The following is a 28,000-nucleotide window of genomic DNA, read 5'->3' on the forward strand; positions in this document are numbered from 1 at the left end:
TGATCATGGCTTTATAAGTCTGGGGGATACACGTCCTATTTAAACTGTTTAATATATATTAATATATTAAAATATTTTTAAAACTATGAATCTATTAAAATAACGATAGTTTTAACTGTGTTTATTAGAAGATTAAATGAATTAAGTACAAATTAACACAATTCAGAGAGTGAAATAAACCGAGGTTCTTCTGATCACGTGTTGGTTGCTGTATGATTATGGATTAGGATTATGTATTGATTAATGGAGTAGAAAGTTCAGGCTCCTCTTTCCTGCATCCAGTAAAAGCCAAGAATCACATTTCCACTCTTTAATAAAAGCTTTGGGTGAAAGAAAAACACGAGGTCCGTGATCAGTTTCCAGAAACTTACAACCACACCAAAAGCGGAGTCGCGGGAAATCTCCAGAACCTTCTCTCATTGGCTCGTCAGTTGGCGGTGGGCGGGACTTCATCGACACGCAGGCCTCTGATTGGGCGAATCCTCCAGAGCGTTCGAGAAGCGTCGAGACAGCCCGAGCAGTGACTGGCTGCGACCGCCGCTGCATATAAACACTGAAGGAGCGGCCGGACCCAGAAGAGCTGCAGCAGAGAAGTCATGAGCGAAAGCCAAAGCTGTGCTTAGAAAACCTCCCCATCAGCTACTTCAGCCTCTCATCCAGGGTAAGTACACACTTCACACTGATTTCACTGTCATGTACAGAGTTTAGCCTGTAACGGTAGTTAGTGTCTTATCGATATGATCAGTATTAGATATGATTTCTGCTTTTAGATCGTTTTGGGGAATCAGATCAATGAGAATAGAAATATTTCATATATATGAGCTACATTAACATATATGAACTGTTATTATAGCCAGCATATTTCAGACATCTGTGGCATATAGATTAAGATATAAGGTTTTTTGTCAGATGATGACAATATGTATTATAAAATATAATATATGTATATATTTAAAATAATTAATATTTTCTATTTATAAGCACATGTATGAGTCATATATTATATGTATATGTGTAAATAATATATGTACATATACTTTAAAGTGTATACCCAGTCTTCTGTGATATAGATGCAGAAATGAGAGTTCGGTATGGGCTCAGTGTGTGTTTAGTGTTTTGTGTAAAACACTGTATCCTGTGTTTGTTAGGACTTTCTCTGGGGTTAGAGTATAATTAGAATTCATTAAAGTGTTTATTAGTGAAGTGTCTGAAAGAGTTCCCTACATCACTGTGTTTTACAGACATACTCAGACAGCATACACTCAAGATGTCATCTGCTAAAGGAGTGGCTATCGGCATTGACCTGGGCACGACCTACTCCTGTGTAGGAGTGTTCCAGCATGGAAAGGTGGAGATCATTGCTAACGACCAGGGAAACAGGACCACCCCCAGCTATGTGGCCTTCACAGACACAGAGAGGCTCATTGGAGATGCTGCAAAAAACCAAGTGGCCATGAACCCCAACAACACCGTGTTCGATGCCAAGAGGCTGATCGGCCGCAAGTTTGACGATCCCGTGGTTCAGTCCGACATGAAGCACTGGCCCTTCCAGGTGGTCAGTGACGGAGGCAAGCCAAAGGTCCAGGTTGAGTACAAAGGAGAGCAGAAGTCCTTTTACCCTGAAGAGATCTCCTCCATGGTTCTGGTGAAGATGAAGGAAATTGCAGAAGCCTACCTGGGCCAGAAGGTGACAAATGCTGTTATTACTGTACCTGCTTACTTCAACGACTCTCAGAGGCAGGCCACCAAAGATGCCGGAGTGATTGCTGGACTCAACGTCCTGAGAATCATCAATGAGCCCACAGCTGCAGCGATCGCTTACGGCCTGGACAAGGGCAAGAAGGGAGAGCGCAACGTCCTGATCTTTGATCTGGGAGGTGGGACCTTCGATGTGTCCATCCTGACCATTGAAGACGGGATCTTTGAGGTGAAAGCCACAGCAGGAGACACTCACCTGGGTGGGGAGGACTTTGACAACCGCATGGTCAATCACTTTGTGGAGGAATTCAAGAGGAAGCACAAGAAGGACATCAGCCAGAACAAGCGGGCTCTGAGGAGGCTTCGCACCGCCTGTGAGAGAGCCAAGAGAACCCTGTCCTCCAGCTCTCAGGCCAGCATTGAGATCGACTCCCTGTATGAGGGTGTAGACTTTTACACCTCCATCACCAGAGCAAGATTTGAGGAGATGTGCTCAGACCTGTTCAGGGGAACCCTGGAGCCAGTGGAGAAAGCCCTGAGAGATGCCAAGATGGACAAATCCCAGGTCCATGAAATTGTCCTGGTTGGCGGGTCTACAAGAATCCCCAAGATCCAGAAACTTCTGCAGGATTTCTTCAACGGCCGAGACCTGAACAAAAGCATCAACCCAGACGAGGCAGTAGCTTACGGTGCCGCGGTCCAGGCTGCCATCCTGATGGGGGACACCTCTGGAAATGTCCAAGACCTGCTGCTGCTGGATGTGGCCCCACTGTCCCTGGGCATCGAGACTGCAGGAGGAGTGATGACTGCTCTCATCAAACGCAACACCACCATCCCCACCAAGCAGACCCAGATCTTCAGCACGTACGCAGACAACCAGCCTGGTGTTCTCATCCAAGTGTTTGAAGGTGAGAGAGCCATGACAAAAGACAACAACCTGCTGGGGAAGTTTGACCTGACGGGCATCCCGCCTGCACCGCGCGGAGTCCCTCAGATCGAGGTGACCTTTGACATCGACGCCAACGGCATTCTGAACGTGTCCGCGGTGGACAAAAGCACCGGCAAACAGAACAAGATCACCATCACCAACGACAAGGGCAGACTGAGCAAGGAGGAGATCGAGAGGATGGTGCAGGAAGCAGACAAGTACAAAGCAGAGGACGACCTCCAGAGAGAGAAGATCGCTGCCAAGAACTCCCTGGAGTCGTACGCCTTCAACATGAAGAACAGTGTGGAAGATGAGAACATGAAAGGCAAGATCAGTGAAGAGGACAAGAAGAAGGTGATTGAGAAGTGCAACCAGGCCGTTTCCTGGCTGGAGAACAACCAGCTGGCTGATAAGGAGGAGTTTGAGCATCAGCTGAAGGAGCTGGAGAAAGTGTGCAACCCCATCATCACTAAGCTGTACCAGGGAGGGATGCCTGCTGGAGGATGTGGAGCTCAGGCACGGTCCAGCTCGGGGTCCAGTGCTCAGGGGCCAACTATTGAAGAGGTGGATTAGTAAAGTGAACTCATCCTGTGAGCTCAGTCTTCTTTGTGTCACCTCAGGAACTGTATTTGTGCCAAAACCTGATAAAATTGACCTTTTTTTATGTTAATAAGAGGTAGAACATTCCACAGCATGGGGAACTTTTAGTAGTGTATATATGAGACATTTACATAACTTAAGCTCAGCACACTGTTTAATGACTGTTTAAAATGTGTAAATCTTGTGAATATAGTTTATGTTTGTAAGTGTTTATGATGAATAAATATTTAATGAACAAAAGCAGCAGGTGTTTCTCTTCTTTTAAATCTGCATGAACTAATGATAGATATTCTAATGGGAGAATCTCCAAGATAGTAGATCTATAGTAGTTTCATTTACCCTGAAAAATCCAGAATACAGAGAATAAACCATAAAGGAATGAAGATAAAGATATGATGGAAAAATATGAGACAAGTGAGAAGGACAAACTGAAAGCATTGGCCAGCAGGGGTCAGTGTTTATCAACTGCAGAACTGAGGGATCTGAAAAGGAGGTGTATTAAAGGGAACAGTAATGATGTATAACAGTGTCTCAAGCTATAGAGTACCTGTCCAATACTACTCAGATATGATGTATTACTTTATACAACATAGTTCAACAATATTCATCATGTGCACCGTAGAGAGGCTTAGATATCTTTGTAGTCAAGTTTCCTTTAATGAATCAACTGATAATAATTATTGATAATGTATTAATAATCTACATGTAACATGTATGATCTACAATAGACTACATATCCCAAAGTAAGCAGACCCCACTTCTAATTGGTGAATACAGGTGTTTTAAGGTGCACTCACCACTGAACACATACGGTTTGTACAGTTTAAAATCTGTGCCCTACACCATTAAGCCCTTCATCTGATGAGCTGTCCTTGATTTACACAATCTCAAAACTTAAGTGTCTCTATCCTACCAGAAAACATTGCCCTGTAATCACATAGTAAGGAGACCTTTGAGAAAGAAGTACTTAAACTAACGTAAGCACCTAAGTTTGTTATATGTGATTGAAAAGGTGCCAGAATCAATCCACCCTAGCTCTCATGCTAACACATAGGCCAGTATTTCTCAACCCTGGGCCTGAAGTCACACAGCCCTGAACTTTTTAGTGCTTTCCCTGCTCCCAACTCCCCTGATCCAACTGATCACCACACACACATCCATCCAATAAATGATTTATTATTATAGATAGATAGATAGATAGATAGACAGACAGACAGACACGCAGATAGATAGATAGATAGATAGATAGATAGATAGATAGATAGACAGACAGACAGACAGACAGACAGATAGATAGACAGATAGATAAATAGATAGATAGATAGATAGATAGATAGATAGATAGATAGATAGACAGACAGACAGACAGATAGATAGGTAGGTAGATAGATAGATAGACAGACAGACAGATAGACAGACAGAAAGACAGACAGACAGACAGACAGATAGACAGACAGATAGATAGATAGATAGATAGATAGATAGATAGATAGATAGACAGACAGACAGATAGAAAGACAGACAGACAGAAAGACACACAGACAGACAGACAGATAGATAGATAGATAGATAGATAGATAGATAGATAGATAGATAGATAGATAAAATAATTAATATAGAAATACATAATATAAACAAAAGCATCCTAAATGATCATGGCTTTATAAGTCTGGGGGATACACGTCCTATTTAAACTGTTTAATATATATTAATATATTAAAATATTTTTAAAACTATGAATCTATTAAAATAATGATAGTTTTAACTGTGTTTATTAGAAGATTAAATGAATTAAGTACAAATTAACACAATTCAGAGAGTGAAATAAACCGAGGTTCTTCTGATCACGTGTTGGTTGCTGTATGATTATGGATTAGGATTATGTAAAGATTAATGGAGTAGAAAGTTCAGGCTCCTCTTTCCTGCATCCAGTAAAAGCCAAGAATCACATTTCCACTCTTTAATAAAAGCTTTGGGTGAAAGAAAAACACGAGGTCCGTGATCAGTTTCCAGAAACTTACAACCACACCAAAAGCGGAGTCGCGGGAAATCTCCAGAACCTTCTCTCATTGGCTCGTCAGTTGGCGGTGGGCGGGACTTCATCGACACGCAGGCCTCTGATTGGGCGAATCCTCCAGAGCGTTCGAGAAGCGTCGAGACAGCCCGAGCAGTGACTGGCTGCGACCGCCGCTGCATATAAACACTGAAGGAGCGGCCGGACCCAGAAGAGCTGCAGCAGAGAAGTCATGAGCGAAAGCCAAAGCTGTGCTTAGAAAACCTCCCCATCAGCTACTTCAGCCTCTCATCCAGGGTAAGTACACACTTCACACTGATTTCACTGTCATGTACAGAGTTTAGCTTGTAACGGTAGTTAGTGTCTTATCGATATGATCAGTATTAGATATGATTTCTGCTTTTAGATCGTTTTGGGGAATCAGATCAATGAGAATAGAAATATTTCATATATATGAGCTACATTAACATATATGAACTGTTATTATAGCCAGCATATTTCAGACATATTGAAATCTGTGGCATATAGATTAAGATATAAGGTTTTTTGTCAGATGATGACAATATGTATTATAAAATATAATATATGTATATATTTAAAATAATTAATATTTTCTATTTATAATGACATGTATGAGTCATATATTATGCATAAGTCCAATATATTATATGTATATGTGTAAATAATATATGTACATATACTTTAAAGTGTATACCCAGTCTTCTGTGATATAGATGCAGACATGAGAGTTCGGTATGGGCTCAGTGTGTTTAGTGTTTTGTGTAAAACACTGTATCCTGTGTTTGTTAGGACTTTCTCTGGGGTTGGAGTATAATTAGAATTCATTAAAGTGTTTATTAGTGAAGTGTCTGAAAGAGTTCCCTACATCACTGTGTTTTACAGACATACTCAGACAGCATACACTCAAGATGTCATCTGCTAAAGGAGTGGCTATCGGCATTGACCTGGGCACGACCTACTCCTGTGTAGGAGTGTTCCAGCATGGAAAGGTGGAGATCATTGCTAACGACCAGGGAAACAGGACCACCCCCAGCTATGTGGCCTTCACAGACACAGAGAGGCTCATTGGAGATGCTGCAAAAAACCAAGTGGCCATGAACCCCAACAACACCGTGTTCGATGCCAAGAGGCTGATCGGCCGCAAGTTTGACGATCCCGTGGTTCAGTCCGACATGAAGCACTGGCCCTTCCAGGTGGTCAGTGACGGAGGCAAGCCAAAGGTCCAGGTTGAGTACAAAGGAGAGCAGAAGTCCTTTTACCCTGAAGAGATCTCCTCCATGGTTCTGGTGAAGATGAAGGAAATTGCAGAAGCCTACCTGGGCCAGAAGGTGACAAATGCTGTTATTACTGTACCTGCTTACTTCAACGACTCTCAGAGGCAGGCCACCAAAGATGCCGGAGTGATTGCTGGACTCAACGTCCTGAGAATCATCAATGAGCCCACAGCTGCAGCGATCGCTTACGGCCTGGACAAGGGCAAGAAGGGAGAGCGCAACGTCCTGATCTTTGATCTGGGAGGTGGGACCTTCGATGTGTCCATCCTGACCATTGAAGACGGGATCTTTGAGGTGAAAGCCACAGCAGGAGACACTCACCTGGGTGGGGAGGACTTTGACAACCGCATGGTCAATCACTTTGTGGAGGAATTCAAGAGGAAGCACAAGAAGGACATCAGCCAGAACAAGCGGGCTCTGAGGAGGCTTCGCACCGCCTGTGAGAGAGCCAAGAGAACCCTGTCCTCCAGCTCTCAGGCCAGCATTGAGATCGACTCCCTGTATGAGGGTGTAGACTTTTACACCTCCATCACCAGAGCAAGATTTGAGGAGATGTGCTCAGACCTGTTCAGGGGAACCCTGGAGCCAGTGGAGAAAGCCCTGAGAGATGCCAAGATGGACAAATCCCAGGTCCATGAAATTGTCCTGGTTGGCGGGTCTACAAGAATCCCCAAGATCCAGAAACTTCTGCAGGATTTCTTCAACGGCCGAGACCTGAACAAAAGCATCAACCCAGACGAGGCAGTAGCTTACGGTGCCGCGGTCCAGGCTGCCATCCTGATGGGGGACACCTCTGGAAATGTCCAAGACCTGCTGCTGCTGGATGTGGCCCCACTGTCCCTGGGCATCGAGACTGCAGGAGGAGTGATGACTGCTCTCATCAAACGCAACACCACCATCCCCACCAAGCAGACCCAGATCTTCAGCACGTACGCAGACAACCAGCCTGGTGTTCTCATCCAAGTGTTTGAAGGTGAGAGAGCCATGACAAAAGACAACAACCTGCTGGGGAAGTTTGACCTGACGGGCATCCCGCCTGCACCGCGTGGAGTCCCTCAGATCGAGGTGACCTTTGACATCGACGCCAACGGCATTCTGAACGTGTCCGCGGCGGACAAAAGCACCGGCAAACAGAACAAGATCACCATCACCAACGACAAGGGCAGACTGAGCAAGGAGGAGATCGAGAGGATGGTGCAGGAAGCAGACAAGTACAAAGCAGAGGACGACCTCCAGAGAGAGAAGATCGCTGCCAAGAACTCCCTGGAGTCGTACGCCTTCAACATGAAGAACAGTGTGGAAGATGAGAACATGAAAGGCAAGATCAGTGAAGAGGACAAGAAGAAGGTGATTGAGAAGTGCAACCAGGCCGTTTCCTGGCTGGAGAACAACCAGCTGGCTGATAAGGAGGAGTTTGAGCATCAGCTGAAGGAGCTGGAGAAAGTGTGCAACCCCATCATCACTAAGCTGTACCAGGGAGGGATGCCTGCTGGAGGATGTGGAGCTCAGGCACGGTCCAGCTCGGGGTCCAGTGCTCAGGGGCCAACTATTGAAGAGGTGGATTAGTAAAGTGAACTCATCCTGTGAGCTCAGTCTTCTTTGTGTCGCCTCAGGAACTGTATTTGTGCCAAAAACTGATAAAATGGACCTTTTTTATGTTAATAAGAGTTAGAACATTCCACAGCATGGGGAACTTTTAGTAGTGTATATATGAGACATTTACATAACTTAAGCTCAGCACACTGTTTAATGACTGTTTAAAATGTGTAAATCTTGTGAATATAGTTTATGTTTGTAAGTGTTTATGATGAATAAATATTTAATGAACAAAAGCAGCAGGTGTTTCTCTTCTTTTAAATCTGCATGAACTAATGATAGATATTCTAATGGAAGAATCTCCAAGATAGTAGATTTACAGTAGTTTCATTTACCCTGAAAAATCCAGAATACAGAGAATAAACCATAAAGGAATGAAGATAAAGATATGATGGAAAAATATGAGACAAGTGAGAAGAACAAACTGAAAGCATTGGCCAGCAGGGGTCAGTGTTTATCAACTGCAGAACTGAGGGATCTGAAAAGGAGGTGTGTTAAAGGGAACAGTAATGATGTATAACAGTGTCTCAAGCTATAGAGTACCTGTCCAATACTACTCAGATATGATGTATTACTTTATACAACATAGTTCAACAATATTCATCATGTGCACCGTAGAGAGGCTTAGATATCTTTCCTTTAATGAATCAACTGCTAATAATTATTGATAATGTATTAATAATCTACATGTAACATGTATAATCTACAATAGACTACATATCCCAAAGTAAGCAGACCCCACTTCTAATTGGTGAATACAGGTGTTTTAAGGTGCACTCACCACTGAACACATACGGTTTGTATAGTTTAAAATCTGTGCCCTACACCATTAAGCCCTTCATCTGATGAGCTGTCCTTGATTTACACAATCTCAAAACTTAAGTGTCTCTATCCTATCAGAAAACATTGCCCTGTAATCACATAGTAAGGAGACCTTTGAGAAAGCAGTACTTAAACTAACGTAAGCACCTAAGTTTGTTATATGTGATTGAAAAGGTGCCAGAATCAATCCACCCTAGCTCTCATGCTAACACATAGGCCAGTAATTCTCAACCCTGGGCCTGAAGTCACACAGCCCTGAACTTTTTAGTGCTTTCCCTGCTCCCAACTCCCCTGATCCAACTGATCACCACACACACATCCATCCAATAAATGATTTATTATTATAGATAGATAGATAGATAGATAGACAGACAGACAGACACGCAGATAGATAGATAGATAGATAGATAGATAGATAGACAGACAGACAGACAGACAGACAGATAGATAGACAGATAGATAAATAGATAGATAGATAGATAGATAGATAGATAGACAGACAGACAGACAGATAGATAGGTAGGTAGATAGATAGATAGACAGACAGGCAGATAGACAGACAGAAAGACAGAAAGACAGACAGACAGACAGACAGATAGACAGACAGATAGATAGATAGATAGATAGATAGATAGATAGATAGATAGATAGATAGACAGACAGACAGACAGACAGACAGACAGACAGATAGAAAGACAGACAGACAGAAAGACAGACAGACAGACAGACAGATAGATAGATAGATAGATAGATAGATAGATAGATAGATAGATAAAATAATTAATATAGAAATACATAATATAAACAAAAGCATCCTAAATGATCATGGCTTTATAAGTCTGGGGGATACACGTCCTATTTAAACTGTTTAATATATATTAATATATTAAAATATTTTTAAAACTATGAATCTATTAAAATAATGATAGTTTTAACTGTGTTTATTAGAAGATTAAATGAATTAAGTACAAATTAACACAATTCAGAGAGTGAAATAAACCGAGGTTCTTCTGATCACGTGTTGGTTGCTGTATGATTATGGATTAGGATTATGTATTGATTAATGGAGTAGAAAGTTCAGGCTCCTCTTTCCTGCATCCAGTAAAAGCCAAGAATCACATTTCCACTCTTTAATAAAAGCTTTGGGTGAAAGAAAAACACGAGGTCCGTGATCAGTTTCCAGAAACTTACAACCACAACAAAAGCGGAGTCGCGGGAAATCTCCAGAACCTTCTCTCATTGGCTCGTCAGTTGGCGGTGGGCGGGACTTCATCGACACGCAGGCCTCTGATTGGGCGAATCCTCCAGAGCGTTCGAGAAGCGTCGAGACAGCCCGAGCAGTGACTGGCTGCGACCGCCGCTGCATATAAACACTGAAGGAGCGGCCGGACCCAGAAGAGCTGCAGCAGAGAAGTCATGAGCGAAAGCCAAAGCTGTGCTTAGAAAACCTCCCCATCAGCTACTTCAGCCTCTCATCCAGGGTAAGTACACACTTCACACTGATTTCACTGTCATGTACAGAGTTTAGCTTGTAACGGTAGTTAGTGTCTTATCGATATGATCAGTATTAGATATGATTTCTGCTTTTAGATCGTTTTGGGGAATCAGATCAATGAGAATAGAAATATTTCATATATATGAGCTACATTAACATATATGAACTGTTATTATAGCCAGCATATTTCAGACATATTGAAATCTGTGGCATATAGATTAAGATATAAGGTTTTTGTCAGATGATGACAATATGTATTATAAAATATAATATATGTATATATTTAAAATAATTAATATTTTCTATTTATAAGTACATGTATGAATCATATATTATGCATAAGTCCAATATATTATATGTATATGTGTAAATAATATATGTACATATACTTTAAAGTGTATACCCAGTCTTCTGTGATATAGATGCAGACATGAGAGTTCGGTATGGGCTCAGTGTGTTTAGTGTTTTGTGTAAAACACTGTATCATGTGTTTGTTAGGACTTTCTCTGGGGTTGGAGTATAATTAGAATTCATTAAAGTGTTTATTAGTGAAGTGTCTGAAAGAGTTCCCTACATCACTGTGTTTTACAGACATACTCAGACAGCATACACTCAAGATGTCATCTGCTAAAGGAGTGGCTATCGGCATTGACCTGGGCACGACCTACTCCTGTGTAGGAGTGTTCCAGCATGGAAAGGTGGAGATCATTGCTAACGACCAGGGAAACAGGACCACCCCCAGCTATGTGGCCTTCACAGACACAGAGAGGCTCATTGGAGATGCTGCAAAAAACCAAGTGGCCATGAACCCCAACAACACCGTGTTCGATGCCAAGAGGCTGATCGGCCGCAAGTTTGACGATCCCGTGGTTCAGTCCGACATGAAGCACTGGCCCTTTCAGGTGGTCAGTGACGGAGGCAAGCCAAAGGTCCAGGTTGAGTACAAAGGAGAGCAGAAGTCCTTTTACCCTGAAGAGATCTCCTCCATGGTTCTGGTGAAGATGAAGGAAATTGCAGAAGCCTACCTGGGCCAGAAGGTGACAAATGCTGTTATTACTGTACCTGCTTACTTCAACGACTCTCAGAGGCAGGCCACCAAAGATGCCGGAGTGATTGCTGGACTCAACGTCCTGAGAATCATCAATGAGCCCACAGCTGCAGCGATCGCTTACGGCCTGGACAAGGGCAAGAAGGGAGAGCGCAACGTCCTGATCTTTGATCTGGGAGGTGGCACCTTCGATGTGTCCATCCTGACCATTGAAGACGGGATCTTTGAGGTGAAAGCCACAGCAGGAGACACTCACCTGGGTGGGGAGGACTTTGACAACCGCATGGTCAATCACTTTGTGGAGGAATTCAAGAGGAAGCACAAGAAGGACATCAGCCAGAACAAGCGGGCTCTGAGGAGGCTTCGCACCGCCTGTGAGAGAGCCAAGAGAACCCTGTCCTCCAGCTCTCAGGCCAGCATTGAGATCGACTCCCTGTATGAGGGTGTAGACTTTTACACCTCCATCACCAGAGCAAGATTTGAGGAGATGTGCTCAGACCTGTTCAGGGGAACCCTGGAGCCAGTGGAGAAAGCCCTGAGAGATGCCAAGATGGACAAATCCCAGGTCCATGAAATTGTCCTGGTTGGCGGGTCTACAAGAATCCCCAAGATCCAGAAACTTCTGCAGGATTTCTTCAACGGCCGAGACCTGAACAAAAGCATCAACCCAGACGAGGCAGTAGCTTACGGTGCCGCGGTCCAGGCTGCCATCCTGATGGGGGACACCTCTGGAAATGTCCAAGACCTGCTGCTGCTGGATGTGGCCCCACTGTCCCTGGGCATCGAGACTGCAGGAGGAGTGATGACCGCTCTCATCAAACGCAACACCACCATCCCCACCAAGCAGACCCAGATCTTCAGCACGTACGCAGACAACCAGCCTGGTGTTCTCATCCAAGTGTTTGAAGGTGAGAGAGCCATGACAAAAGACAACAACCTGCTGGGGAAGTTTGACCTGACGGGCATCCCGCCTGCACCGCGTGGAGTCCCTCAGATCGAGGTGACCTTTGACATCGACGCCAACGGCATTCTGAACGTGTCCGCGGCGGACAAAAGCACCGGCAAACAGAACAAGATCACCATCACCAACGACAAGGGCAGACTGAGCAAGGAGGAGATCGAGAGGATGGTGCAGGAAGCAGACAAGTACAAAGCAGAGGACGACCTCCAGAGAGAGAAGATCGCTGCCAAGAACTCCCTGGAGTCGTACGCCTTCAACATGAAGAACAGTGTGGAAGACGAGAACATGAAAGGCAAGATCAGTGAAGAGGACAAGAAGAAGGTGATTGAGAAGTGCAACCAGGCCGTTTCCTGGCTGGAGAACAACCAGCTGGCTGATAAGGAGGAGTTTGAGCATCAGCTGAAGGAGCTGGAGAAAGTGTGCAACCCCATCATCTCTAAGCTGTACCAGGGAGGGATGCCTGCTGGAGGATGTGGAGCTCAGGCACGGTCCAGCTCGGGGTCCAGTGCTCAGGGGCCAACTATTGAAGAGGTGGATTAGTAAAGTGAACTCATCCTGTGAGCTCAGTCTTCTTTGTGTCGCCTCAGGAACTGTATTTGTGCCAAAACCTGATAAAATTGACCTTTTTTATGTTAATAAGAGTTAGAACATTCCACAGCATGGGGAACTTTTAGTAGTGTATATATGAGACATTTACATAACTTAAGCTCAGCACACTGTTTAATGACTGTTTAAAATGTGTAAATCTTGTGAATATAGTTTATGTTTGTAAGTGTTTATGATGAATAAATATTTAATGAACAAAAGCAGCAGGTGTTTCTCTTCTTTTAAATCTGCATGAACTAATGATAGATATTCTAATGGAAGAATCTCCAAGATAGTAGATCTACAGTAGTTTCATTTACCCTGAAAAATCCAGAATACAGAGAATAAACCATAAAGGAATGAAGATAAAGATATGATGGAAAAATATGAGACAAGTGAGAAGAACAAACTGAAAGCATTGGCCAGCAGGGGTCAGTGTTTATCAACTGCAGAACTGAGGGATCTGAAAAGGAGGTGTATTAAAGGGAACAGTAATGATGTATAACAGTGTCTCAAGCTATAGAGTACCTGTCCAATACTACTCAGATATGATGTATTACTTTATACAACATAGTTCAACAGTATTGATCATGTGCACCGTAGAGAGGCTTAGATATCTTTCCTTTAATGAATCAACTGATAATAATTATTGATAATGTATTAATAATCTACATGTAACATGTATACTCTACAATAGACTACATATCCCAAAGTAAGCAGACCCCACTTCTAATTGGTGAATACAGGTGTTTTAAGGTGCACTCACCACTGAACACATACGGTTTGTATAGTTTAAAATCTGTGCCCTACACCATTAAGCCCTTCATCTGATGAGCTGTCCTTGATTTACACAATCTCAAAACTTAAGTGTCTCTATCCTACCAGAAAACATTGCCCTGTCATTGCCCGAAAGCAGTACTTAAACTAAAGTGAGCACCTAAGTTTGTTATATGTGATTGAAAAGGTGCCAGAATCAATCCACCCTAGCTCTCATGCTAACACATAGGCCAGTATTTCTCAACCCTGGGCCTGAAGTCACACAGCCCTGAACTTTTTAGTGCTTTCCCTGCTCCCAACTCCCCTGATCCAACTGATCACCACACACACATCCATCCAATAAATGATTTATTATTATAGATAGATAGATAGATAGATAGACAGATAGACAGATAGACAGATGGATGGATGGATGGATGGATGGATAGATAGATAGATAGATAGATAGATAGATAGATAGATAGATAGACAGACAGACAGACAGACAGACAGACAGATAGACAGATAGATAAATAGATAGATAGATAGATAGATAGATAGATAGACAGACAGACAGACAGACAGACAGACAGATAGACAGACAGACAGATAGACAGATAGATAAATAGATAGATAGATAGATAGATAGATAGATAGATAGACAGACAGACAGACAGACAGATAGATAGGTAGGTAGGTAGATAGATAGACAGACAGACAGATAGACAGATAGAAAGACAGACAGACAGACAGACAGACAGATAGACAGACAGATAGATAGATAGATAGATAGATAGATAGATAGATAGATAGATAGATAGATAGACAGACAGACAGACAGACAGACAGATAGGTAGGTAGATAGATAGACAGACAGACAGACAGATAGACAGATAGAAAGACAGACAGACAGACAGACAGACAGACATATAGATAGATAGATAGATAGATAGATAGATAGATAGATAGATAGATAGATAGATAGATAGATAGATAAAATAATTAGTATAGAAATACATAATATAAACAAAAGCATCCTAAATGATCATGGCTTTATAAGTCTGGGGGATACACGTGCTATTTAAACTGTAAATATTTTTAAAACTATGAATCTATTAAAATAACGATAGTTTTAACTGTGTTTATTAGAAGATTAAATGAATTAAGTACAAATTAACACAATTCAGAGAGTGAAATAAACCGAGGTTCTTCTGATCACGTGTTGGTTGCTGTATGATTATGGATTAGGATTATGTATTGATTAATGGAGTAGAAAGTTCAGGCTCCTCTTTCCTGCATCCAGTAAAAGCCAAGAATCACATTTCCACTCTTTAATAAAAGCTTTGGGTGAAAGAAAAACACGAGGTCTGTGATCAGTTTCCAGAAACTTACAACCACAACAAAAGCGGAGTCGCGGGAAATCTCCAGAACCTTCTCTCATTGGCTCTTCAGTTGGCGGTGGGCGGGACTTCACCGACACGCAGGCCTCTGATTGGGCGAATCCTCCAGAGCGTTCGAGAAGCGTCGAGACAGCCCGAGCAGTGACTGGCTGCGACCGCCGCTGCATATAAACACTGAAGGAGCGGCCGGACCCAGAAGAGCTGCAGCAGAGAAGTCATGAGCGAAAGCCAAAGCTGTGCTTAGAAAACCTCCCCATCAGCTACTCCAGCCTCTCATCCAGGGTAAGTACACACTTCACACTGATTTCACTGTCATGTACAGAGTTTAGCTTGTAACGGTAGTTAGTGTCTTATCGATATGATCAGTATTAGATATGATTTCTGCTTTTAGATCGTTTTGGGGAATCAGATCAATGAGAATAGAAATATTTCATATATATGAGCTACATTAACATATATGAACTGTTATTATAGCCAGCATATTTCAGACATATTGAAATCTGTGGCATATAGATTAAGATATAAGGTTTTTTGTCAGATGATGACAATATGTATTATAAAATATAATATATGTATATATTTAAAATAATTAATATTTTCTATTTATAAGCACATGTATGAGTCATATATTATATGTATATGTGTAAATAATATATGTACATATACTTTAAAGTGTATACCCAGTCTTCTGTGATATAGATGCAGAAATGAGAGTTCGGTATGGGCTCAGTGTGTGTTTAGTGTTTTGTGTAAAACACTGTGTCCTGTGTTTGTTAGGACTTTCTCTGGGGTTGGAGTATAATTAGAATTCATTAAAGTGTTTATTAGTGAAGTGTCTGAAAGAGTTCCCTACATCACTGTGTTTTACAGACATACTCAGACAGCATACACTCAAGATGTCATCTGCTAAAGGAGTGGCTATCGGCATTGACCTGGGCACGACCTACTCCTGTGTAGGAGTGTTCCAGCATGGAAAGGTGGAGATCATTGCTAACGACCAGGGAAACAGGACCACCCCCAGCTATGTGGCCTTCACAGACACAGAGAGGCTCATTGGAGATGCTGCAAAAAACCAAGTGGCCATGAACCCCAACAATACCGTGTTCGATGCCAAGAGGCTGATCGGCCGCAAGTTTGACGATCCCGTGGTTCAGTCCGACATGAAGCACTGGCCCTTCCAGGTGGTCAGTGACGGAGGCAAGCCAAAGGTCCAGGTTGAGTACAAAGGAGAACAGAAGTCCTTTTACCCTGAAGAGATCTCCTCCATGGTTCTGGTAAAGATGAAGGAAATTGCAGAAGCCTACCTGGGCCAGAAGGTGACAAATGCTGTTATTACTGTACCTGCTTACTTCAACGACTCTCAGAGGCAGGCCACCAAAGATGCCGGAGTGATTGCTGGACTCAACGTCCTGAGAATCATCAATGAGCCCACAGCTGCAGTGATCGCTTACGGCCTGGACAAGGGCAAGAAGGAAGAGCGCAACGTCCTGATCTTTGATCTGGGAGGTGGGACCTTCGATGTGTCCATCCTGACCATTGAAGACGGGATCTTTGAGGTGAAAGCCACAGCAGGAGACACTCACCTGGGTGGGGAGGACTTTGACAACCGCATGGTCAATCACTTTGTGGAGGAATTCAAGAGGAAGCACAAGAAGGACATCAGCCAGAACAAGCGGGCTCTGAGGAGGCTTCGCACCGCCTGTGAGAGAGCCAAGAGAACCCTGTCCTCCAGCTCTCAGGCCAGCATTGAGATCGACTCCCTGTATGAGGGTGTAGACTTTTACACCTCCATCACCAGAGCAAGATTTGAGGAGATGTGCTCAGACCTGTTCAGGGGAACCCTGGAGCCAGTGGAGAAAGCCCTGAGAGATGCCAAGATGGACAAATCCCAGGTCCATGAAATTGTCCTGGTTGGCGGGTCTACAAGAATCCCCAAGATCCAGAAACTTCTGCAGGATTTCTTCAACGGCCGAGACCTGAACAAAAGCATCAACCCAGACGAGGCAGTAGCTTACGGTGCCGCGGTCCAGGCTGCCATCCTGATGGGGGACACCTCTGGAAATGTCCAAGACCTGCTGCTGCTGGATGTGGCCCCACTGTCCCTGGGCATCGAGACTGCAGGAGGAGTGATGACTGCTCTCATCAAACGCAACACCACCATCCCCACCAAGCAGACCCAGATCTTCAGCACGTACGCAGACAACCAGCCTGGTGTTCTCATCCAAGTGTTTGAAGGTGAGAGAGCCATGACAAAAGACAACAACCTGCTGGGGAAGTTTGACCTGACGGGCATCCCGCCTGCACCGCGCGGAGTCCCTCAGATCGAGGTGACCTTTGACATAGACGCCAACGGCATTCTGAACGTGTCCGCGGCGGACAAAAGCACCGGCAAACAGAACAAGATCACCATCACCAACGACAAGGGCAGACTGAGCAAGGAGGAGATCGAGAGGATGGTGCAGGAAGCAGACAAGTACAAAGCAGAGGACGACCTCCAGAGAGAGAAGATCGCTGCCAAGAACTCCCTGGAGTCGTACGCCTTCAACATGAAGAACAGTGTGGAAGATGAGAACATGAAAGGCAAGATCAGTGAAGAGGACAAGAAGAAGGTGATTGAGAAGTGCAACCAGGCCGTTTCCTGGCTGGAGAACAACCAGCTGGCTGATAAGGAGGAGTTTGAGCATCAGCTGAAGGAGCTGGAGAAAGTGTGCAACCCCATCATCACTAAGCTGTACCAGGGAGGGATGCCTGCTGGAGGATGTGGAGCTCAGGCACGGTCCAGCTCGGGGTCCAGTGCTCAGGGGCCAACTATTGAAGAGGTGGATTAGTAAAGTGAACTCATCCTGTGAGCTCAGTCTTCTTTGTGTCGCCTCAGGAACTGTATTTGTGCCAAAACCTGATAAAATTGACCTTTTTTATGTTAATAAGAGGTAGAACATTCCACAGCATGGGGAACTTTTAGTAGTGTATATATGAGACATTTACATAACTTAAGCTCAGCACACTGTTTAATGACTGTTTAAAATGTGTAAATCTTGTGAATATAGTTTATGTTTGTAAGTGTTTATGATGAATAAATATTTAATGAACAAAAGCAGCAGGTGTTTCTCTTCTTTTAAATCTGCATGAACTAATGATAGATATTCTAATGGGAGAATCTCCAAGATAGTAGATCTACAGTAGTTTCATTTACCCTGAAAAATCCAGAATACAGAGAATAAACCATAAAGGAATGAAGATAAAGATATGATGGAAAAATATGAGACAAGTGAGAAGGACAAACTGAAAGCATTGGCCAGCAGGGGTCAGTGTTTATCAACTGCAGAACTGAGGGATCTGAAAAGGAGGTGTATTAAAGGGAACAGTAATGATGTATAACAGTGTCTCAAGCTATAGAGTACCTGTCCAATACTACTCAGATATGATGTATTACTTTATACAACATAGTTCAACAATATTCATCATGTGCACCGTAGAGAGGCTTAGATATCTTTCCTTTAATGAATCAACTGATAATAATTATTGATAATGTATTAATAATCTACATGTAACATGTATAATCTACAATAGACTACATATCCCAAAGTAAGCAGACCCCACTTCTAATTGGTGAATACAGGTGTTTTAAGGTGCACTCACCACTGAACACATACGGTTTGTATAGTTTAAAATCTGTGCCCTACACCATTAAGCCCATCTGATGAGCTGTCCTTGATTTACACAATCTCAAAACTTAAGTGTCTCTATCCTACCAGAAAACATTGCCCTGTCATCACATAGTAAGGAGACCTTTGAGAAAGCAGAACTTAAACTAAAGTGAGCACCTAAGTTTGTCATATGTGATTGAAAAGGTGCCAGAATCAATCCACCCTAGCTCTCATGCTAACACATAGGCCAGTATTTCTCAACCCTGGGCCTGAAGTCACACAGCCCTGAACTTTTTAGTGCTTTCCCTGCTCCCAACTCCCCTGATCCAACTGATCACCACACACACATCCATCCAATAAATGATTTATTATTATAGATAGATAGATAGATAGATAGACAGACAGACAGACAGACAGACAGATAGATAGATAGAGATAGATAGATAGATAGATAGACAGACAGACAGATAGATAGATAGATAGATAGATAGACAGATAGATATAGATAGATAGATAGATAGATAGATAGACAGACTGACAGACAGACAGACAGATAGATAGATAGATAGATAGATAGATAGATAGATAGACAGACAGACAGACAGACAGACAGATAGATAGATAGATAGATAGATAGATAGATAGATAGATAGATAGATAGATAGATAAAATAATTAATATAGAAATACATAATATAAACAAAAGCATCCTAAATGATCATGGCTTTATAAGTCTGGGGGATACACGTGCTATTTAAACTGTATATATTTTTAAAACTATGAATCTATTAAAATAATGATAGTTTTAACTGTGTTTATTAGAAGATTAAATGAATTAAGTACAAATTAACACAATTCAGAGAGTGAAATAAACCGAGGTTCTTCTGATCACGTGTTGGTTGCTGTATGATTATGGATTAGGATTATGTAAAGATTAATGGAGTAGAAAGTTCAGGCTCCTCTTTCCTGCATCCAGTAAAAGCCAAGAATCACATTTCCACTCTTTAATAAAAGCTTTGGGTGAAAGAAAAACACGAGGTCTGTGATCAGTTTCCAGAAACTTACAACCACAACAAAAGCGGAGTCGCGGGAAATCTCCAGAACCTTCTCTCATTGGCTCGTCAGTTGGCGGTGGGCGGGACTTCATCGACACGCAGGCCTCTGATTGGGCGAATCCTCCAGAGCGTTCGAGAAGCGTCGAGACAGCCCGAGCAGTGACTGGCTGCGACCGCCGCTGCATATAAACACTGAAGGAGCGGCCGGACCCAGAAGAGCTGCAGCAGAGAAGTCATGAGCGAAAGCCAAAGCTGTGCTTAGAAAACCTCCCCATCAGCTACTCCAGCCTCTCATCCAGGGTAAGTACACACTTCACACTGATTTCACTGTCATGTACAGAGTTTAGCTTGTAACGGTAGTTAGTGTCTTATCGATATGATCAGTATTAGATATGATTTCTGCTTTTAGATCGTTTTGGGGAATCAGATCAATGAGAATAGAAATATTTCATATATATGAGCTACATTAACATATATGAACTGTTATTATAGCCAGCATATTTCAGACATCTGTGGCATATAGATTAAGATATAAGGTTTTTTGTCAGATGATGACAATATGTATTATAAAATATAATATATGTATATATTTAAAATAATTAATATTTTCTATTTATAAGCACATGTATGAGTCATATATTATATGTATATGTGTAAATAATATATGTACATATACTTTAAAGTGTATACCCAGTCTTCTGTGATATAGATGCAGAAATGAGAGTTCGGTATGGGCTCAGTGTGTGTTTAGTGTTTTGTGTAAAACACTGTATCCTGTGTTTGTTAGGACTTTCTCTGGGGTTGGAGTATAATTAGAATTCATTAAAGTGTTTATTAGTGAAGTGTCTGAAAGAGTTCCCTACATCACTGTGTTTTACAGACATACTCAGACAGCATACACTCAAGATGTCATCTGCTAAAGGAGTGGCTATCGGCATTGACCTGGGCACGACCTACTCCTGTGTAGGAGTGTTCCAGCATGGAAAGGTGGAGATCATTGCTAACGACCAGGGAAACAGGACCACCCCCAGCTATGTGGCCTTCACAGACACAGAGAGGCTCATTGGAGATGCTGCAAAAAACCAAGTGGCCATGAACCCCAACAACACCGTGTTCGATGCCAAGAGGCTGATCGGCCGCAAGTTTGACGATCCCGTGGTTCAGTCCGACATGAAGCACTGGCCCTTCCAGGTGGTCAGTGACGGAGGCAAGCCAAAGGTCCAGGTTGAGTACAAAGGAGAACAGAAGTCCTTTTACCCTGAAGAGATCTCCTCCATGGTTCTGGTGAAGATGAAGGAAATTGCAGAAGCCTACCTGGGCCAGAAGGTGACAAATGCTGTTATTACTGTACCTGCTTACTTCAACGACTCTCAGAGGCAGGCCACCAAAGATGCCGGAGTGATTGCTGGACTCAACGTCCTGAGAATCATCAATGAGCCCACAGCTGCAGCGATCGCTTACGGCCTGGACAAGGGCAAGAAGGAAGAGCGCAACGTCCTGATCTTTGATCTGGGAGGTGGGACCTTCGATGTGTCCATCCTGACCATTGAAGACGGGATCTTTGAGGTGAAAGCCACAGCAGGAGACACTCACCTGGGTGGGGAGGACTTTGACAACTGCATGGTCAATCACTTTGTGGAGGAATTCAAGAGGAAGCACAAGAAGGACATCAGCCAGAACAAGCGGGCTCTGAGGAGGCTTCGCACCGCCTGTGAGAGAGCCAAGAGAACCCTGTCCTCCAGCTCTCAGGCCAGCATTGAGATCGACTCCCTGTATGAGGGTGTAGACTTTTACACCTCCATCACCAGAGCAAGATTTGAGGAGATGTGCTCAGACCTGTTCAGGGGAACCCTGGAGCCAGTGGAGAAAGCCCTGAGAGATGCCAAGATGGACAAATCCCAGGTCCATGAAATTGTCCTGGTTGGCGGGTCTACAAGAATCCCCAAGATCCAGAAACTTCTGCAGGATTTCTTCAACGGCCGAGACCTGAACAAAAGCATCAACCCAGACGAGGCAGTAGCTTACGGTGCCGCGGTCCAGGCTGCCATCCTGATGGGGGACACCTCTGGAAATGTCCAAGACCTGCTGCTGCTGGATGTGGCCCCACTGTCCCTGGGCATCGAGACTGCAGGAGGAGTGATGACTGCTCTCATCAAACGCAACACCACCATCCCCACCAAGCAGACCCAGATCTTCAGCACGTACGCAGACAACCAGCCTGGTGTTCTCATCCAAGTGTTTGAAGGTGAGAGAGCCATGACAAAAGACAACAACCTGCTGGGGAAGTTTGACCTGACGGGCATCCCGCCTGCACCGCGCGGAGTCCCTCAGATCGAGGTGACCTTTGACATCGACGCCAACGGCATTCTGAACGTGTCCGCGGCGGACAAAAGCACCGGCAAACAGAACAAGATCACCATCACCAACGACAAGGGCAGACTGAGCAAGGAGGAGATCGAGAGGATGGTGCAGGAAGCAGACAAGTACAAAGCAGAGGACGACCTCCAGAGAGAGAAGATCGCTGCCAAGAACTCCCTGGAGTCGTACGCCTTCAACATGAAGAACAGTGTGGAAGATGAGAACATGAAAGGCAAGATCAGTGAAGAGGACAAGAAGAAGGTGATTGAGAAGTGCAACCAGGCCGTTTCCTGGCTGGAGAACAACCAGCTGGCTGATAAGGAGGAGTTTGAGCATCAGCTGAAGGAGCTGGAGAAAGTGTGCAACCCCATCATCACTAAGCTGTACCAGGGAGGGATGCCTGCTGGAGGATGTGGAGCTCAGGCACGGTCCAGCTCGGGGTCCAGTGCTCAGGGGCCAACTATTGAAGAGGTGGATTAGTAAAGTGAACTCATCCTGTGAGCTCAGTCTTCTTTGTGTCGCCTCAGGAACTGTATTTGTGCCAAAACCTGATAAAATTGACCTTTTTTATGTTAATAAGAGTTAGAACATTCCACAGCATGGGGAACTTTTAGTAGTGTATATATGAGACATTTACATAACTTAAGCTCAGCACACTGTTTAATGACTGTTTAAAATGTGTAAATCTTGTGAATATAGTTTATGTTTGTAAGTGTTTATGATGAATAAATATTTAATGAACAAAAGCAGCAGGTGTTTCTCTTCTTTTAAATCTGCATGAACTAATGATAGATATTCTAATGGGAGAATCTCCAAGATAGTAGATCTACAGTAGTTTCATTTACCCTGAAAAATCCAGAATACAGAGAATAAACCATAAAGGAATGAAGATAAAGATATGATGGAAAAATATGAGACAAGTGAGAAGGACAAACTGAAAGCATTGGCCAGCAGGGGTCAGTGTTTATCAACTGCAGAACTGAGGGATCTGAAAAGGAGGTGTATTAAAGGGAACAGTAATGATGTATAACAGTGTCTCAAGCTATAGAGTACCTGTCCAATACTACTCAGATATGATGTATTACTTTATACAACATAGTTCAACAATATTGATCATGTGCACCGTAGAGAGGCTTAGATATCTTTGTAGTCAAGTTTCCTTTAATGAATCAACTGCTAATAATTATTGATAATGTATTAATAATCTACATGTAACATGTATAATCTACAATAGACTACATATCCCAAAGTAAGCAGACCCCACTTCTAATTGGTGAATACAGGTGTTTTAAGGTGCACTCACCACTGAACACATACGGTTTGTATAGTTTAAAATCTGTGCCCTACACCATTAAGCCCTTCATCTGATGAGCTGTCCTTGATTTACACAATCTCAAAACTTAAGTGTCTCTATCCTACCAGAAAACATTGCCCTGTCATCACATAGTAAGGAGACCTTTGAGAAAGCAGTACTTAAACTAACGTAAGCACCTAAGTTTGTTATATGTGATTGAAAAGGTGCCAGAATCAATCCACCCTAGCTCTCATGCTAACACATAGGCCAGTATTTCTCAACCCTGGGCCTGAAGTCACACAGCCCTGAACTTTTTAGTGCTTTCCCTGCTCCCAACTCCCCTGATCCAACTGATCACCACACACACATCCATCCAATAAATGATTTATTATTATAGATAGATAGATAGATAGATAGACAGACAGACAGACACGCAGATAGATAGATAGATAGATAGATAGATAGATAGATAGACAGACAGACAGACAGACAGACAGATAGATAGACAGATAGATAAATAGATAGATAGATAGATAGATAGATAGATAGATAGATAGATAGATAGATAGACAGACAGACAGACAGATAGATAGGTAGGTAGATAGATAGATAGACAGACAGACAGATAGACAGACAGAAAGACAGACAGACAGACAGACAGACAGACAGACAGATAGACAGACAGATAGATAGATAGATAGATAGATAGATAGACAGACAGACAGAAAGACAGACAGACAGACAGATAGATAGATAGATAGATAGATAGATAGATAGATAGATAGATAGATAGATAGATAAAATAATTAATATAGAAATACATAATATAAACAAAAGCATCCTAAATGATCATGGCTTTATAAGTCTGGGGGATACACGTGCTATTTAAACTGTTTAATATATATTAATATATTAAAATATTTTTAAAACTATGAATCTATTAAAATAATGATAGTTTTAACTGTGTTTATTAGAAGATTAAATGAATTAAGTTCAAATTAACACAATTCAGAGAGTGAAATAAACCGAGGTTCTTCTGATCACGTGTTGGTTGCTGTATGATTATGGATTAGGATTATGTAAAGATTAATGGAGTAGAAAGTTCAGGCTCCTCTTTCCTGCATCCAGTAAAAGCCAAGAATCACATTTCCACTCTTTAATAAAAGCTTTGGGTGAAAGAAAAACACGAGGTCCGTGATCAGTTTCCAGAAACTTACAACCACAACAAAAGCGGAGTCGCGGGAAATCTCCAGAACCTTCTCTCATTGGCTCGTCAGTTGGCGGTGGGCGGGACCTCACCGACACGCAGGCCTCTGATTGGGCGAATCCTCCAGAGCGTTCGAGAAGCGTCGAGACAGCCCGAGCAGTGACTGGCTGCGACCGCCGCTGCATATAAACACTGAAGGAGCGGCCGGACCCAGAAGAGCTGCAGCAGAGAAGTCATGAGCGAAAGCCAAAGCTGTGCTTAGAAAACCTCCCCATCAGCTACTTCAGCCTCTCATCCAGGGTAAGTACACACTTCACACTGATTTCACTGTCATGTACAGAGTTTAGCTTGTAACGGTAGTTAGTGTCTTATCGATATGATCAGTATTAGATATGATTTCTGCTTTTAGATCGTTTTGGGGAATCAGATCAATGAGAATAGAAATATTTCATATATATGAGCTACATTAACATATATGAACTGTTATTATAGCCAGCATATTTCAGACATATTGAAATCTGTGGCATATAGATTAAGATATAAGGTTTTTGTCAGATGATGACAATATGTATTATAAAATATAATATATGTATATATTTAAAATAATTAATATTTTCTATTTATAAGGACATGTATGAGTCATATATTATGCATAAGTCCAATATATTATATGTATATGTGTAAATAATATATGTACATATACTTTAAAGTGTATACCCAGTCTTCTGTGATATAGATGCAGACATGAGAGTTCTGTATGGGCTCAGTGTGTTTAGTGTTTTGTGTAAAACACTGTATCATGTGTTTGTTAGGACTTTCTTTGGGGTTGGAGTATAATTAGAATTCATTAAAGTGTTTATTAGTGAAGTGTCTGAAAGAGTTCCCTACATCACTGTGTTTTACAGACATACTCAGACAGCATACACTCAAGATGTCATCTGCTAAAGGAGTGGCTATCGGCATTGACCTGGGCACGACCTACTCCTGTGTAGGAGTGTTCCAGCATGGAAAGGTGGAGATCATTGCTAACGACCAGGGAAACAGGACCACCCCCAGCTATGTGGCCTTCACAGACACAGAGAGGCTCATTGGAGATGCTGCAAAAAACCAAGTGGCCATGAACCCCAACAACACCGTGTTCGATGCCAAGAGGCTGATCGGCCGCAAGTTTGACGATCCCGTGGTTCAGTCCGACATGAAGCACTGGCCCTTCCAGGTGGTCAGTGACGGAGGCAAGCCAAAGGTCCAGGTTGAGTACAAAGGAGAGCAGAAGTCCTTTTACCCTGAAGAGATCTCCTCCATGGTTCTGGTGAAGATGAAGGAAATTGCAGAAGCCTACCTGGGCCAGAAGGTGACAAATGCTGTTATTACTGTACCTGCTTACTTCAACGACTCTCAGAGGCAGGCCACCAAAGATGCCGGAGTGATTGCTGGACTCAACGTCCTGAGAATCATCAATGAGCCCACAGCTGCAGCGATCGCTTACGGCCTGGACAAGGGCAAGAAGGGAGAGCGCAACGTCCTGATCTTTGATCTGGGAGGTGGCACCTTCGATGTGTCCATCCTGACCATTGAAGACGGGATCTTTGAGGTGAAAGCCACAGCAGGAGACACTCACCTGGGTGGGGAGGACTTTGACAACCGCCTGGTCAATCACTTTGTGGAGGAATTCAAGAGGAAGCACAAGAAGGACATCAGCCAGAACAAGCGGGCGCTGAGGAGGCTTCGCACCGCCTGTGAGAGAGCCAAGAGGACCCTGTCCTCCAGCTCTCAGGCCAGCATTGAGATCGACTCCCTGTATGAGGGTGTAGACTTTTACACCTCCATCACCAGAGCAAGATTTGAGGAGATGTGCTCAGACCTGTTCAGGGGAACCCTGGAGCCAGTGGAGAAAGCCCTGAGAGATGCCAAGATGGACAAATCCCAGGTCCATGAAATTGTCCTGGTTGGCGGGTCTACAAGAATCCCCAAGATCCAGAAACTTCTGCAGGATTTCTTCAACGGCCGAGACCTGAACAAAAGCATCAACCCAGACGAGGCAGTAGCTTACGGTGCCGCGGTCCAGGCTGCCATCCTGATGGGGGACACCTCTGGAAATGTCCAAGACCTGCTGCTGCTGAATGTGGCCCCACTGTCCCTGGGCATCGAGACTGCAGGAGGAGTGATGACCGCTCTCATCAAACGCAACACCACCATCCCCACCAAGCAGACCCAGATCTTCAGCACGTACGCAGACAACCAGCCTGGTGTTCTCATCCAAGTGTTTGAAGGTGAGAGAGCCATGACAAAAGACAACAACCTGCTGGGGAAGTTTGACCTGACGGGCATCCCGCCTGCACCGCGCGGAGTCCCTCAGATCGAGGTGACCTTTGACATCGACGCCAACGGCATTCTGAACGTGTCCGCGGCGGACAAAAGCACCGGCAAACAGAACAAGATCACCATCACCAACGACAAGGGCAGACTGAGCAAGGAGGAGATCGAGAGGATGGTGCAGGAAGCAGACAAGTACAAAGCAGAGGACGACCTCCAGAGAGAGAAGATCGCTGCCAAGAACTCCCTGGAGTCGTACGCCTTCAACATGAAGAACAGTGTGGAAGATGAGAACATGAAAGGCAAGATCAGTGAAGAGGACAAGAAGAAGGTGATTGAGAAGTGCAACCAGGCCGTTTCCTGGCTGGAGATCAACCAGCTGGCTGATAAGGAGGAGTTTGAGCATCAGCTGAAGGAGCTGGAGAAAGTGTGCAACCCCATCATCGCTAAGCTGTACCAGGGAGGGATGCCTGCTGGAGGATGTGGAGCTCAGGCACGGTCCAGCTCGGGGTCCAGTGCTCAGGGGCCAACTATTGAAGAGGTGGATTAGTAAAGTGAACTCATCCTGTGAGCTCAGTCTTCTTTGTGTCGCCTCAGGAACTGTATTTGTGCCAAAACCTGATAAAATGGACCTTTTTTATGTTAATAAGAGGTAGAACATTCCACAGCATGGGGAACTTTTAGTAGTGTATATATGTGACGTTTACATAACTTAAGCTCAGCACACTGTTTAATGACTGTTTAAAATGTGTAAATCTTGTGAATATAGTTTATGTTTGTAAGTATTTTTGATGAATAAATATTTAATGAACAAAAGCAGCAGGTGTTTCTCTTCTTTTAAATCTGCATTGACTAATGATAGATATTCTAATGGGAGAATCTCCAAGATAGTAGATCTACAGTAGTTTCATTTACCCTGAAAAATCCAG

The 28,000-nt window shown here is 43.3% G+C and overlaps 6 protein-coding genes across 6 annotated transcripts; all 6 read left to right on the forward strand.

Annotated features, from left to right (window-relative positions):
* Window positions 1–570: 570 nt before the first annotated feature.
* Window positions 571–3,284, forward strand: LOC140573613 (heat shock 70 kDa protein). The gene is made up of 2 exons (XM_072693050.1): window positions 571–661; window positions 1,242–3,284. The coding sequence occupies exon 2, from the start codon at window positions 1,268–1,270 to the stop codon at window positions 3,197–3,199; it is 1,932 nt and encodes a 643-aa protein (XP_072549151.1). The 5' UTR covers window positions 571–661; window positions 1,242–1,267; the 3' UTR covers window positions 3,200–3,284.
* A 2,162-nt stretch (window positions 3,285–5,446) lies between these two features.
* LOC140573612 (heat shock 70 kDa protein-like) lies at window positions 5,447–8,159 on the forward strand. The gene is made up of 2 exons (XM_072693049.1): window positions 5,447–5,537; window positions 6,144–8,159. Exon 2 carries the CDS (start codon window positions 6,170–6,172, stop codon window positions 8,099–8,101), a length of 1,932 nt encoding a protein of 643 aa, XP_072549150.1. The 5' UTR covers window positions 5,447–5,537; window positions 6,144–6,169; the 3' UTR covers window positions 8,102–8,159.
* A 2,184-nt stretch (window positions 8,160–10,343) lies between these two features.
* On the forward strand, window positions 10,344–13,070 carry LOC140573562 (heat shock 70 kDa protein-like). The gene is made up of 2 exons (XM_072693003.1): window positions 10,344–10,434; window positions 11,040–13,070. The coding sequence occupies exon 2, from the start codon at window positions 11,066–11,068 to the stop codon at window positions 12,995–12,997; it is 1,932 nt and encodes a 643-aa protein (XP_072549104.1). The 5' UTR covers window positions 10,344–10,434; window positions 11,040–11,065; the 3' UTR covers window positions 12,998–13,070.
* Window positions 13,071–15,406: 2,336 nt separating this feature from the next.
* LOC140573620 (heat shock 70 kDa protein-like) lies at window positions 15,407–18,119 on the forward strand. The gene is made up of 2 exons (XM_072693061.1): window positions 15,407–15,480; window positions 16,069–18,119. Exon 2 carries the CDS (start codon window positions 16,095–16,097, stop codon window positions 18,024–18,026), a length of 1,932 nt encoding a protein of 643 aa, XP_072549162.1. The 5' UTR covers window positions 15,407–15,480; window positions 16,069–16,094; the 3' UTR covers window positions 18,027–18,119.
* Window positions 18,120–20,125: 2,006 nt separating this feature from the next.
* Window positions 20,126–22,932, forward strand: LOC140573617 (heat shock 70 kDa protein-like). The gene is made up of 2 exons (XM_072693059.1): window positions 20,126–20,199; window positions 20,780–22,932. Exon 2 carries the CDS (start codon window positions 20,806–20,808, stop codon window positions 22,735–22,737), a length of 1,932 nt encoding a protein of 643 aa, XP_072549160.1. The 5' UTR covers window positions 20,126–20,199; window positions 20,780–20,805; the 3' UTR covers window positions 22,738–22,932.
* A 2,035-nt stretch (window positions 22,933–24,967) lies between these two features.
* Window positions 24,968–27,786, forward strand: LOC140573639 (heat shock 70 kDa protein-like). The gene is made up of 2 exons (XM_072693097.1): window positions 24,968–25,058; window positions 25,664–27,786. The coding sequence occupies exon 2, from the start codon at window positions 25,690–25,692 to the stop codon at window positions 27,619–27,621; it is 1,932 nt and encodes a 643-aa protein (XP_072549198.1). The 5' UTR covers window positions 24,968–25,058; window positions 25,664–25,689; the 3' UTR covers window positions 27,622–27,786.
* The last annotated feature ends 214 nt before the right edge of the window (window positions 27,787–28,000 follow it).

This window comes from Salminus brasiliensis, chromosome 12 (assembly GCF_030463535.1).
Source record: "Salminus brasiliensis chromosome 12, fSalBra1.hap2, whole genome shotgun sequence".
NCBI classification, from domain to species: Eukaryota; Metazoa; Chordata; class Actinopteri; order Characiformes; family Bryconidae; genus Salminus; species Salminus brasiliensis.